Raw genomic sequence first — 14,802 nt, 5'->3', positions numbered from 1 at the left:
AAATTCAGGTATAAAATCGTTTAAATAGCATTTTAAAATGAATTTCTATATTCTTATTGATTTCAAATGTAATTTTCATATACATATTACATAGAATTTTATTTAGCTTCATATTTCAAAACTATATTTGCAATTTTAAACACGTACCGCTTATATTTTAATAAATGCTCGTTTAGATAGATCATAGTACGTTTTTTAGTAAATTAATAAAGCAATATTAAATATTACTAATAATAACGTTGTAGATGTATAATGCAACTTAATTTATTGCATAATAAATATTTAGTATTTCATTATTTTTAGATCCTTTAATTTATCGAAAATTCAATTTTTTAATGTTTATTATAAAAATTAATTGCTTAAAAAGTAATTAAATTTTGATCATATGATTATCTAATCATATGATTTAGCTATTAATATATTAATACGGAATCTGTATGTAAAATAATTATATTATTTGTAATGTTTCTCTAAAAAATGCGATATATTAATGAAATATCATTGGAAATTAATAAAAGAAAAATACGTAAAGTTGTGGACTATATTAATGATATTTTTAATTTTTCACGACTTAATTTTCATCCATATTTAATTATCTAAAAGCAAATTGCTATTTTAATTATTTAGTAACAGTTAATCTGTACGTCAGTACCACATCTTCTCTCGAAGATATGTTAACCCTTCTCTTCTCTAATGTAAATGCTTGTCTAGCCCAACCAACAGCATCTACAGTAATAAGCAGATACTCAACTTCAATGGATATGCAATATATCGAAAGCTTTGATTTCGTTTAAAATACAAAGCAAATACACCCTAAAATTGAAATACACGAGCTTTGCGATTAATGATATGACCTTGTACTCCATGCACTTACAGATTCACATGGAACATCCTCGATTATCGAGGTAATATTACAGCAACATCCGATTTACGACGCAATTGCTCTTGGCATCCAGCTTTTCAGTCCTGGAGCTTTTGAGTATGTACCTACACGTGAGCAGTTATTCCAGGACCTCTGGTCCTACGTTCATCCGCTCTTCTACCCTCAATTTCTACCGTCGAAATATGAGGATAGCTATAATTAGGATGAGCCTGGTGGATCCGGAACTCGGACTCCTCGCGGCCGCTGATGCGAGGGCCGATGCGTAGGAAGACACGCAGTTGCTGTAGGCACGCGTCGTCAACCTCGTGACCGCGCAGTAATGTTGAAGAGCGCAGAGGCCATTGAGGGCGCCGCCGCAGCCCCAAATTTCCTCGACCTCACGGGGCAGGGATACCCGATTTGCCTCGTAGTATCTGCGGCAAGTTAGATAGACAGAGAACGACAAGATTTAATTTTAAGCTGAAATTTTAGCGATCGTTCTGATGTGAGTTTTGGATGACGATTTGTTTATAGAGGCGATTCGTTGTTATAAAAGTTTTGCACGATGGATAAAATAATTCGAAACACATGAGTCGATGATTTATCACAGAAATTTGACAGACGAAATAATAAAAATATTAATGGCTCATTATATCATTGGAATTGGAATTATAAATGACAAGCACTCGACTACGTGGAGTAATAGTATTTTATAACAAACAAATACATGTTACATAATACCTTCCGTAATAGCAGATAAAATAATATAACTGAATTTAATAATTGATACATGTTGGATTAAAATTAGTAAAATAACCTATGGAATTGATATTTATATTTATGTTATTTAGAAATATTTTGTTGTTTCTGTTTTATTTCATTGCAATTTCAACAAAATTATTATCCACTATTTATCTTTATTTTTAGATTCTTCACTATCTTCGCTATTAAGATATAAAATTTGTTTAAAGTACTTTAAAAATTATATAATTTTTAAAATATTTCAAGTAGAAAGAATTAATGTCGTTAAACTGATATAACAATATTAAATATGTCTGGTTGTGCTGAGTCTTAAAAATTCTGAAAATGAAGGGAAGATTTTTTAAATATAAACTACGTCCTTATTTTAAGGAAAATTTTTAAGTAAAGAGACAGGTAAAGGGAGGGCAAGGGATGGAGAGAAAGATGGAGATAGGGAGAGAGAGAGAGAGAGAGAGAGAGAGAGAGAGAGAGAGAGAGAGACAGCTTTAATGCAATTATTTTGTCAGACATGAGCGTTATTATCTTAGCTAATGATGGTCTAATTCTTTTAGGAAATTCGACTGTAATTGCTTCTATCGAGTTTATATTCAGTCATAGTTTGACTAAGCGAAATTACTTTATAAACTAGATGATTAATATTATGTGATTACAAATTTTTCTCTATTTTCGATTACATTTCTAAAACTCGATATTAATGAGATTTAAAATTAAAAATTACGTTAATATTATGTAACTAATATACAAGTATTAGGCTTATTTGTAATTATTCACAGTCGTCTATTTTTGGTGTTGCATTAAAGGTGAAAAGCTCAAAATTGAAAAAAAAGGTCAAAATTGAAAAGTAACATGGGCATTAAGAACTTTGTTTCATGTAACTGCAAATATTTTAATTATTAACATGACCTCTGACAATTACATAATAAAAGGCTAAACAAGCATTATTCACATATTCACTGATGCACGTATATAAAATTTTTATGTTAAATTAAATAATTATAACTTTACATTATCATTAATTAATAAATGTTAGATCATTGAAAATTTGAAAATAAACATTATTGGAAAAAATATTTTATATTAAATATATTTTTTACATTCATAATATATGCGATTAATTTTTGTCATTCTATTATATAATAATTATTCAGTTTGTAATTAAAATATTCACTTATAGTTATAGATTAGATATTTTCAATATTTATTGATTACTAACACTAATTACAATAGTTTATAGAGTCATTCGATTTATATTAAATAAATTTAAGTAATTTAGATAGTCATTTATTTCTATTGTCTTTAACAATGTTAAATTATACTATTGGCCTTTATAAAAATAAAACATAGGAAATATAAAATTTATTGCAGTCGAATGTTTAAATTGATTTGCATTTGGCCTATTTTGTCCAATTAAAGATGAAGATTTAGTCTTTATTTTTTTGGTTTACTTTAATGGCAGAAGAACGTTGTTAATTAAATATTAAAATTTTTAATAGTTTTTCAATTTTTTCTAATAACATTATATATAATGCTTTAAAAAATAAAGGATTTGTATTAAAATTATAGTGATTATAATAATTTGCAAATTATAACTATTAATATCTAAAATCTAAAAAAAATATTGTATTATTAAAATTGCATCGACGATTGTACGTAATACGTTTGTCCTATTTCTCTACATATAATACTTTATTTATACAATTAGATATTGACAAATCTAACTAGTCAGTCATTTTCACTATGTAAAATAAAAATTATATTAATAAAAATATTAGCATTTACTTAATAAATTGTAGAATTTGTGAATAATTTGTTCATTGATTTTGAAAACATTTCATTTTACATTCAAAATCAATATCCCTAAATTATTATGCGAAGGGCAAAACAAGTTAAGAAACATTCAACGGCGTGCATGTAAAATTATATAGTAACAAGTATAACGTGTTCTTACTATTTATCTTAAAAATAGAAAAGAAAGAGAGAGAGAGAGAGAGAGAGAGAGAGAGAGAAAAGCTGTGTTTGAACGAAAGAAAACCATTGCCTGAACATAAAATATCGTTGTTTTAGCATTTTACAAGATTAATGTTACATTTGCGTTGAAAGTAAATCAATGCTTCGAAACTTAATTTTCAAAACAACGAAATAACCATTCTTAGCATTATTTTCTCTCATTAATTAGCGTACGTATGAATATGTATCGCGCTAATTTGGAGAATTCGCATTGGGATTGAGAGAAGAGAAAAGAAAGTAACTGAAATAATAGCATGTGATTAGCTTTTAATGGGCTATCTTGACACTTGATAATTTAAGACTTAAAGAAATGGAAATTATTCACTGCATGCGGAGTTTGTATTGCCTGTTGCTTTTTACCTGACGAATGCATTGTGTCTTGGTTGCGTGAATCGATCGGCAAGGTCGTGGAGACTTGCCGCTGTTACTTCGTTTAGCTCGTAGTGCTCCTTCAAGTTGTACTCTAAGCGCCAATTGGCACGTTTACCTAAATTGGCTTCCGGCAGGTTCAAATAATATTGAGCGTAATCGACAATCTATAGTAATAGAATATATATTTGACGTAAGTTCGGGATCGAGAATAGTACTTAAGGGAGGAAAGAAAGCCGGTCTCCGTACTTTCTATAATATTCTCATAAATTGCCAAAAATTCCAAATTGATTTGTTAATTCTCCTTTGGCTGATAATCAAAGACAATATTTTATAGACATGAATTATGGGAAGCTTGAAGTGCTATGCTTATCAATTCGTGTATTTAAAATTTGATTTAAAATAAAAAAAAAAAAAAAACAATTTTCTTTTTAAGTCTTTGCTTAAGACATGTTAAGGTTAAAATTTATTTTAAAAATCGTAATACCTATAAGTGACTTATCTACACTATTTATTCAAACGCAGAGCGTGCAAATGAAACAGCAATTTAAATTTAAAATTAATTTCATAATTTCAAACTAACTATACAGCAAGTAAAACTAATGGCTAAAAATATACGACTTATTATGCTTACAATATGCAACATTAATTAAACATTAAAGAGAATAACTTAGGTAGTATTTGTAGAATGCAGGTAGCTACATTCTAGAGGTCTAACAAACTGGAATTCTTAACGTTAATGCGCTGACAATATAAGCATAGGTTAGATCTTTGAAAAATTCATCCGAATTTAGAATTTAAAAGTCTTGCATAGATAATCTAGAAATTTTAATTATTTCATACAATTAATAAATTTACTTTATCTTATTATAATGTACACAAAAATTATCTAGCGAATAATTTTCAAAAAAATATATATTTTTATAAAATATTACGCGTTTCTTTCTCCTCTGTTTGAATATCTATGAAGTTAATATTTTAAAATATAAAGGGGAAATTAATTAATTCTTTGACCCTTCTTTTTTTTTTCTTCATTATATTATAGGAAGTAACAAGATTCTCTTTTAAATTTTCTTTTTTCTGTGTATTCCACTAGACACAAAAGGCTTAGCGTAAGCTTAAACATAAAGAAGGTAATTCATTGTACGGTAAAAGTATTTAAAAAAATATCTGCAGTACCTGTCCGGTGTCGTTATCAAATTTGTAGAGTCTTAGACCGGGATTATTCGGACCGACAACTCTATACGGAGTGATAGAGGGAGTCACCATTATCCAAGATACCGGTTCATCTACAAAATACAATACATTTGTTTCTCGAAAACTGTTTTCTCGAAAAGTGTTTTCTCGAAAACTCTTCCTCTCTTTCGATTGAGCTCGCAATCAGAGTTTTGTTTTTTATTTCACTTAAATTATGAAAATGCGCCACTAAATTATTTTATTATTTGTATCAATAATAAATTCTTTCGCCCTTCGTTTATTATTGTCGACGATGATGATTAACAAAGCCTAATTACGTTAATAATATGAATGCCAAATCTCTTCATTGTAATGATAGATATAAAAATTTAATTAAAACTGTACTTTTTCAATTAAAAAGTAAAAACTTGAGCATTTTAATAATACAATACTATTGCATGTAATGTATAATTTTAGAACAATTTACGATTATTACCGTCTGAAATCATGATTAAAATTATATTACACAGAGAAGTAGTAAAAGGACACAATATATTCATTAAAAATAAAACAAAAATTATAGAATAAAAACATAAAGAACATAGAGCACAAAAGTATTTCTGCAATACGAATGCCCGCGTTATTAAACAATCAAAATAATCGATAATCTATGAAGTACGATTAGTGAAAATACATGACAGTGAAAATTCTCTAACTTACGCCATTTCATAATTCATGATAAATTTATTTTCTCTTCAAGCCCGATGACGCGACCTGGACGAGTTGTATCAAACTTTCCTTCCCACTTTGTCTCTCGACTACAATAAGGAGTTCTTAACGGAACTCCACTTTACCAATGAGCTTACCTGGAGCACTTGCATGCTCCGCCGCAGCTCTTGTACATATTAGTCACGAGCATTCGGCGAATTTCCTCATTGTAGCTGGCAGTATCCGGAGAACGGCCGAGTGCAATTAGAGGGGAAAAAACTTGGGGGACAACTAACATTTTGTTGTCCCAGCCACGTATAATAGAATTTCACCGACGGCATGTCGTCCTACGCTAGGCCGTTACTTTTGAGCTTAAAAATATAGGCGGCGCAATCCCAGTGTGACAACAAAGTTTGGCGCAATCGTTGTTGGATATCTGATGTCGTTGTACCGAGATTTTGTAGCGGCGAAAAAAAGAGAACGACGACTTACCGCTAATTGGGGCGTTTCCCAGATGCACTTCGTTACTCTACTTGTTCCCTCGCTCTTCCCCTCTCCTCATCCTTCTTTTCCCATTAGCGCGCTAGTGCTTACACACCTACCCATCCACCCAGGTCGAACACATACCCACGCATGCACACCAAAACACAAACGCAAACACATACAGAGAGAGAGAGAGACAGAGAGAGAGAGAGAGAGAGAGAGAGAGAGAGAGACCGTCTACGACCCCATCCGCCCGTACTCTCGCACATAACGTACTCGCTGACATACACAATTTTATATAAAAATGTATGACTGAAGACGACACCGTCCTCAAAACACTGCATGATGTGCACTTTGGAATTTTGTAAAACTAACATACGAGGGTCGCAGATTGTCGGAAGCTCCCCTACCTCTCAAGTGGAATAGATATGACTAGCACACTTCATCTTATCATCCCTGACTCTTTTTCAACTTTTTTTTCCCGACTACTTTTACTTAGTTTTATCGGGACGACGTCGGGGCCATATCTTTTTCCTTTAGTCTTGACGTTTTCTCAGTCTCGCCGCAAAACCACGGAGGATTATCTGATTTTTCCTTCTCCTTTTATCAATCACGTACGCGATAATAAATCTGTTTTGTGTTTGTCACGAACATCCGAACAGTAAAAGAAAACCTCTATCAATTTTAAGCTAACGTCATTAAAAAGTCGTTCCTTATGCTTTATTTTACCTTTCTAAAATCTCAAAAATATCGAGCCAATTAGGAATAACGTTCCTTTAGACGAATTTTCACGTCGATAGCGAATATGTCGGATAAAGCGCGGGGACGCGGGGAAAAGCAAAATATTTTATTTAAATTAAATATCGAGTACCATAAGCGGAATCTCCCCTCCCCGCCCCGCCAATGAGACAATACAATCACGTACTAACCATTGTCATTGTATATAATCCTGAAGGTATCTGAGTGCCAATGACCGAAGAATTGGCCGCGTATCATATCAGCATATTGGCGAACTATTTGCAAGTATCGGGCGTTATGTTGCTCAGCTAAGCCACTGGCTCCAACTTCGCGATCATCGACACCCGGTGGAGTGTGACCGACTATGTATACCTGCAATCATAATTAGAAATTGATGATTAGATATTTACAGAATAGATGTCTTTTCATGCAAGCCGATAGAATGTCCAGAAATTTCGCTCTTAATAAACAATAATATGTTTAATTTTAAATTGCTGTATAATGAGCAGTAGATCTGTGTCTTGACACTATTATGATTAAATTGAGGCTTAATCGACATTTTTTTTCTCTTCTTTTCTCTATACAACGAGTCTAGAGAGGTTATCTAGTAAAAAAAAATTCAATTTCTTATTCTTCGGCTATGCTCGACAGCACTAAATTCAATAATGCAATAATACATTTTCAAATTAACACACGCAAATAAGATATTGAGCAAATTAGTGGTAATAAACATTGTTAATACAAACAAAAAGTATGACAAAATCGTGACAAAAGTGGAATATACTACGTTTTCCTACAATAATTATTTCGATAGGTCATGTGCATGTCAGATTTTATCTTATAACTAAAATAAAATTCTATATTGTATGAGAGCTTTAATTCACGTAATATAGTTTGCGTTCGCAATACGTCGGTGTTTACTTTCGTTTGATTGTAATGCTATTTTGAATGTATATTGAAACTGAATGACATTTCTATTTCTATTTCCCTTTCTTTTTATTGTTATAAATCACATTACGAAAAGAAAATATTACTGACAGCTTTGTTGCTTATATGCTATAATAATAGTATCGATAGCGTTTTAAGTCTTTGTAAATTACATTTCAACATGTTACATTCGTCGGTTTATATATCTCTATATAAAGCAAAAAAGAATATGTGATTTTAAGAAATGTTACTTATAATTAAGCTATTAATATTATCTGACGTACGACTGATAACTCCAATTTTCACAATTAATTTCAAATATTTTATTCCGACAATAAATGATTAAAGTGCAAAACAATTTATTATTTAAGTCGGAGTAGCTTATTACCGTTAGAGAGATTTGTGCCATTAATTATAAAATATTAAAGCATATTAAATTACTTAATTACATCTATTTTATTCAATTATAAATAATAAAGACAATTTAAATTCATCCATATCCCGTGGTATATTTCCATTTACATTTTTTTTTTTTTAAATTAAAGCGAGCGAATTATTAAAAGATTTTAAATATTTAATTCAATTATTTTATGATGCCTTTAGTATATGACGAATGAAATAATTTGACAACGGAATTGTAAATTTTAATAAAATTTCTACTTTTAATAAAATAAAATTTTTAATTAACGATAAGTTTAAAAGTATAAAAATTATACTCCCATATAATAATAATAATTTGTCAAGGATGAGTTAATTAATAATCAAAAAAAATTCTTTATTATTTAATAAGGAACGCATATAACAATCATTTCCTTATCACTATTTTTACTTATTAATTTCGAAAATAATTGACCCATTGGTAAATTGATCGAGAAAAATTCGATCATACGAGAAAGATTATAAACAGCTAAAATTTAAGTACTTTGCATAATTTCTTTGTCAATTGTATGATCTACAGATTATTAGATTAATCAAATATTTAAATAAATTACTTTTTATAAATGAATGCATTTATATAAATAATAAAGTTAAAAATTTTATATTACTCTACTAGGCATCACATATCGTTAATTCACAGAAGTTACTTATCAGACAATCGTTAATTACATTATTTTCTATAATTAACAATTTATTTTCTTATTGTGTTAATAGTTTTATAGAATAATAGATTAGTTTTAATTAAGAGGAAATAATAAAAAATTGAATGAAATGATGAAAAAATTCATTTCATACTTTGAGCAATATTTTTCTCAAATAATATCATATCTAAATTACTCTATTATTAATCCATAAGCAATTATAGAAAAAACAATATTAAAATATTGCAATTGAAATATTTATTTAAAATACTTGTATTTCTTTAAGTTGTAGTTTAATGTTCATTATATTAATTCAAGGGCAAATTGACGCTTAGGAAGTCAAAAATTGTCTTAAGTTATTATGATATAATTATATTTATCACATTTATTGGTGGAAATCATGATATTAAGTAAATAAATTAATATTATTAATTACGATGTAACATTGACATAGTAGATATTAAATTTCTGTCTATCATTTATATTGTACTCGATAGTTTACTCGATAAGACAGAATGATTGTGAAAACGAATTCATTTGAATGATGTACTTAAGAGAGAGAAAAAAAACTACTTAAAGTATTAAGAAATTTTAATTGTCAAGACTATTTATTACAGGTATACATTGCATTATTGAAGTTTGCATTCGTTAAGCTTACATTTTACACACACTTGTTAAACACACATATTTCGATTTTGTATGTTTTTGTAATAATCCGGGCGAAATTGCGTAACATTTATTGCGTATCGAAGAAAATTAATAGTACATTTATAGAAAATTATTTTGGTTCTTATAGGCGAACTTTTAAGATTATTATAATATAAATCTAACATCTTTAATAAGTATTATATTATCAATATAATAATAATAATTATTATTATTATTATTAAATTCATAAAAATTTGGGCATCAATGGATCATTATGACTTTGTAAATATTTTGTCTGATTTACAAATTCTTTTTGATCAACAGTGTTAGCGTGTTAGAGCATGTACTATCGGTCTATTATCAAGAGTCATTGCCATTTAAACTTTCATTTTATTTTATATTTTCTATTCCCTCATTTGATCTCTAATGTCCAATACTTTTAATACCAAAATTTCATCTTGAGATATCAATTCTTTTCGTAGTCAAGTAAATCAACTCTCAAAATACTTCAAACAAAGATGTGCATTTGCGATTTTAGTCCATTCAATCGTCAGTTTCACTCGATAGATTATTTAGTGTTGACATTTTCTGAAATTTTCTGCATCACCTTTTCGGTAATGCTATTTTATCAATTTTACGCTAATCGACTTGAAAATTGAAAGAGGACGTTGAAAAGCTATTGTTACTCGATCTATTAACTGTAGGAGAAAGAAAGTAGATTGTGTCTCTATTAATTTTACTAATTTATATTAAAAAGAAAAATTGGTTCACATTATATTTGCCGTTAAACAAAAAAATAGGTAAGCACTGTTACATTTTTTTATTGCGATGAGAATTTTATCGAAATTACTGAAATGATAATGGAAGGAAAAATTAAACAGCGAAGGAAATATATTGCAACGTTCAAGCTTTAGTGCTTCGTAAAGTTCGCATAATTTTGCACTTTTGATTAATTATTGCATACACGATAGAAGCAAATGGATCGGGTCTGTCACTTTTTTTTTTTTAACAACTTTTCGTCTAACTCTACTATTTCATGCAATAGTATTTGCCTTAATGTATCACCATCATTAACGCCAATGACTTTCAGGCGCACTTCACAGGCTTTTCCGTTTTTACCTTTAACCTTTCTCCCCGTAATTGTATACCATTTTTATTTTGTGAATATGCTTACTCCATCGATATTTTGATATTCATATGGACATAAATATTTATAAATGTGCGAAAGTGCATGCGTTTACGTTGCAAAAAATATTTTCAATATCATATCATAAAATGTAGCCGATAAAATGTTACATAATTTAGGAAAGTTATGACTACAAAATATGATTTGACAACAAAATATTTCATTATAATAAAAGTTGATTACCACATGATGCTTAATGTGCATATTCCGATTAATGTTAAAGCTTAACCATTTACATGAAATTTCAGTTACAATATACTGAATAACTAATTTGTATTATTTATTAAATAAAAACCATGGTAAAAATTGCCATTCGTTGTATAATTATCATTATATAGTCATTAAAATGACGGTAAATCCTAAATATGCTGATGTAGCATCGAACTGTATCCCGAGCGTTGAAGTAAAGTTGAAACGTGTTTCTCGAGTATAAACTTCTAAATAAGCTTCTTATTGAAATCAAACTACTTAATTCTTTTCTATTCTATTTTATAAGCATTACTTGACTCGGTAACTCAATTTTTCTTTTTGGATTTTAATGAAATAAAAAAATTCAATTATTATTATCTATGTCAATGAAAGGATCATTTATGTTAATACGATAATTTTTTTCGGTGACGTTTAAGAAGAATAATTTTTTTTTTTATTCTTTGAATATAACATCTAATATGAAATCAAAATTCTTAATACAAACAAAACTCGGATATGTATAAAAAATCCATCCATATGTTAAATGAGAAAAGACAAAATTACAATAAAAAATCATTTTTCCTATATAATTTCTAAACTAATAGTAATATACTAATAACATTTAATAACTATAATCGCCAAATACATTACGATTCCAAGATATTATTATTCGCCGATATCATATTGTTGTAAAATTATATATACAAATGAAAAAGTCCATTAAATTAATATGATGAAATATCATGTACGTCATAAAGTACCCAATTTGTATTTACATTTTATATTCAAATTCATTTTTCATCTGTCGATATAATATTATTTTATTTATACAAATGTTTGTAAAATCAAAATTTTAAGAGACGTAAAATATAAATTCAAAAATATATGTAGAGGAGATAAATTTTAATAATATAACTTCCAATGACCTTTATTCTAGCAATTTAAAATTATCTTATCTTATAAAATTATGTTAATTCTTTGGCAATAATAATCTCAAAAATAGTATGATAGTATTCATGTATAAAAATATATAATATATTTTCATTTTGTATAATTACATTTGGATGTTTGAAATCTAGATAAGAAATTAAATAAATTTATATGTTAAATTTTTTCATCTATTATTAATAATGATATATGCAAAAACTAGAACTATTAAATATAGAAATTTTATATTAATTATGATTACTAAATTGTTGTTATATCTCTTGGTATTTAGTGGTATCTATACTGGATTATCTGAACACTTTGGTTTACTTTCATTACAAGTATATTAATAATAGAAAACCTTTAAATAAATTTTTTTCCGAAGTGTATGAATGTATAAATTGAAATTCATAGCGTCAAATTGTTAAGTATTTTACTAATAAATTGTCAATTATATATATATATATATATATATATATATATATATAATTAATATTCAATAGTATTGTAACTATTTTTTAACTTCGTTTTATAATATGAAAATTATTTATACAGAATTGATTTATGTTTACATGGTATATATTACAATATATATAGAAACGTTTGGAATTTCATGTTTTCTAAATACTAAATTTAAGCTAATTGAAAGCTTTTCCAAACAATCAAACACAAAGCGTTAGTTTTGGTTTGGTAATTTAGTGCTTTTGTTCACACAAGATTTCTACGAAGCCTGTGACAGCCAGTGAATATGCTCAATATCTATTTTCTTTAAAAAATATGAAATATAAATAATAATAGAGTAAGATATATATAGGGTGGAAGAGAGAGAGAGAGAGAGAGAGAGAGAGAGAGAGAGAACTTAAAAGAGCAATAAAAAGGGTAATAAATTCAAAAAAATCATTACTCCATTGAATGCTATCGTTGCGCGAACTATCGATTGGGAAAACGATGAGCAGCGATGCAATCGTTGATTGGTCACTTTACACTCTGTGTATCCTTTCCTTTTCCATTCAATTGGTTTGAACCATAAGGTACTCGGTGTATACAAATTTGACAAATAATAGATTAGATTAAAAGAAGTATAGGTCATTTTAAATATATCTCACCTACGCATGAAAACTCGTGCACAACTACACTAATCTTCAACATTATTAAAATTAGCATTTTTAAATACGGTTTTTGGTTATTATTTCGATTTTAAAATTAAAATTTCCTTTATTTAAAGAATTTGGAACAAATTTTTTATGATATTGATATTATTGATATTATTTAAGTTACAACATTTAATTTAAAACATAATTTCGATAAATCTATAAGGATAATTAAAAAGCTTCCTAAGTAATTTCTAATAAAAAACTATTAGTAATTTAGTAAAGCATAGTTTTTAAAACGATGTGATTTTTTTTTTTTTTTTTATTTAATTTATCTTGTATCAATTAAAAGTGGATTCTTTGAATTATAGTCGAATTTAAAATATTTTAAATATCTTTTACTTTTTTTTTTAAGGATATTTTAGGAATTTAGTACTATATTACTGGACTATTGGATTTTGATTAATAATTCAGAAATGGCCTCGATTGCTTAATAAATTTTTCAGATTCTTTGAAACTCATTTCATTTATATATGACAATTTGTTTTCGTTTACCTCCTAATATTCGTATAAAAAATTTATTTTGCTTTACTTCCTAAACATCTACCATAGCTCAAAACCTTTTATCGACTTATCTAATATAAACATATTATGTTCTCTTCATAAATAAGCTCAGCGTGATATTCTTATGTTCGATATAAACTTTTTTGTTTCCTAGTTATTCGTTTTATGAAGATTTAAGGGCCTAGTAATGTCTGAAATTATTATCTCCTGATGTGAAATTAATTTTTGTTTGTAAATATTCTTAATATTTTATCGGATTAAATTATGCAATTTTTCGTGATTGTATAGGTTTATTTTTATTCTGTGATTTTATTCTTTCTTGTTCAGTGGATAGAGCAGGCTTTGCGCTATTTGGTTGTACAGTTGAATGGTTGACCTCGTTCGACTGTGAAAAGTTGACGTGAGTAGCCCGTCAGAGTGCCGCACATTTTATCAGGAAAGCAGGTCTTAAGCCCACTATGCCATGTAAATTATCAATATCAATGAACATTCATCCCTTTACATTAAGTAATATTATAAATTCCTTTCTCTCTCTCTCTCTCTCTCTCTCTCTCTCTATATATATATATATATATATATATATCTGACCTCACACACGCACGAACACGCACGCACGCACGCGCACACACAAACACACGCACACACTCTCACTCTCACTCTCTCTATCGCTTGCAAATAATAATATTGTAATTCATACAATTTATATAATTAGTTTAAGATAAAATCTTAATGAACTGAATCTTTAAATTATATTTTATAATTAAAAACTGTATCTTCAAATTTTCAAAGGAATTATATTTTATATTTGCATCGCGCTGGATAATTAGCTCAAAAATTGGCAAAATGTCAAGTTAATTTTCATTAATTTACATTTTGTTAAATGAAAGACTTTCGTATTTTATTGATCTGAGTATTCAAGCATTCAAACCAGCATAATTCTTTCCGTTTAGGATCATTTAAAAAAAAAAAAAAAAAAAAAAAAAAACTATAAAAATCGATTACCATACCAATAAAAAATGTGAATAAATTAAGCGTATTGATTTTTATAGTGGCGTTAATATATAACTTTTTGGTTATTATAATTGT

The 14,802-nt window shown here is 28.0% G+C and overlaps 1 protein-coding gene across 1 annotated transcript; it reads right to left on the bottom strand.

Annotated features, from left to right (window-relative positions):
- Positions 1 to 601: 601 nt before the first annotated feature.
- On the bottom strand, positions 602 to 9,415 carry LOC105362004 (acid sphingomyelinase-like phosphodiesterase 3a). The gene is made up of 5 exons (XM_011499329.1): positions 9,383 to 9,415; positions 7,297 to 7,477; positions 5,180 to 5,289; positions 3,992 to 4,167; positions 602 to 1,296 (listed from the first exon to the last, which is right to left on the bottom strand). Exons 1-5 carry the CDS (start codon positions 9,413 to 9,415, stop codon positions 1,053 to 1,055), a joined length of 744 nt encoding a protein of 247 aa, XP_011497631.1. The 3' UTR covers positions 602 to 1,052.
- Between the last annotated feature and the right edge of the window lie 5,387 nt (positions 9,416 to 14,802).

Source organism: Ceratosolen solmsi, unplaced genomic scaffold (genome assembly GCF_000503995.2).
Source record: "Ceratosolen solmsi marchali unplaced genomic scaffold, CerSol_1.0 scaffold2, whole genome shotgun sequence".
In the NCBI taxonomy this organism is placed as follows: domain Eukaryota; kingdom Metazoa; phylum Arthropoda; class Insecta; order Hymenoptera; family Agaonidae; genus Ceratosolen; species Ceratosolen solmsi.
The sequence above is the reverse complement of the archived record's forward strand: the minus strand, read 5'-3'. Positions and strand labels throughout refer to the sequence as shown.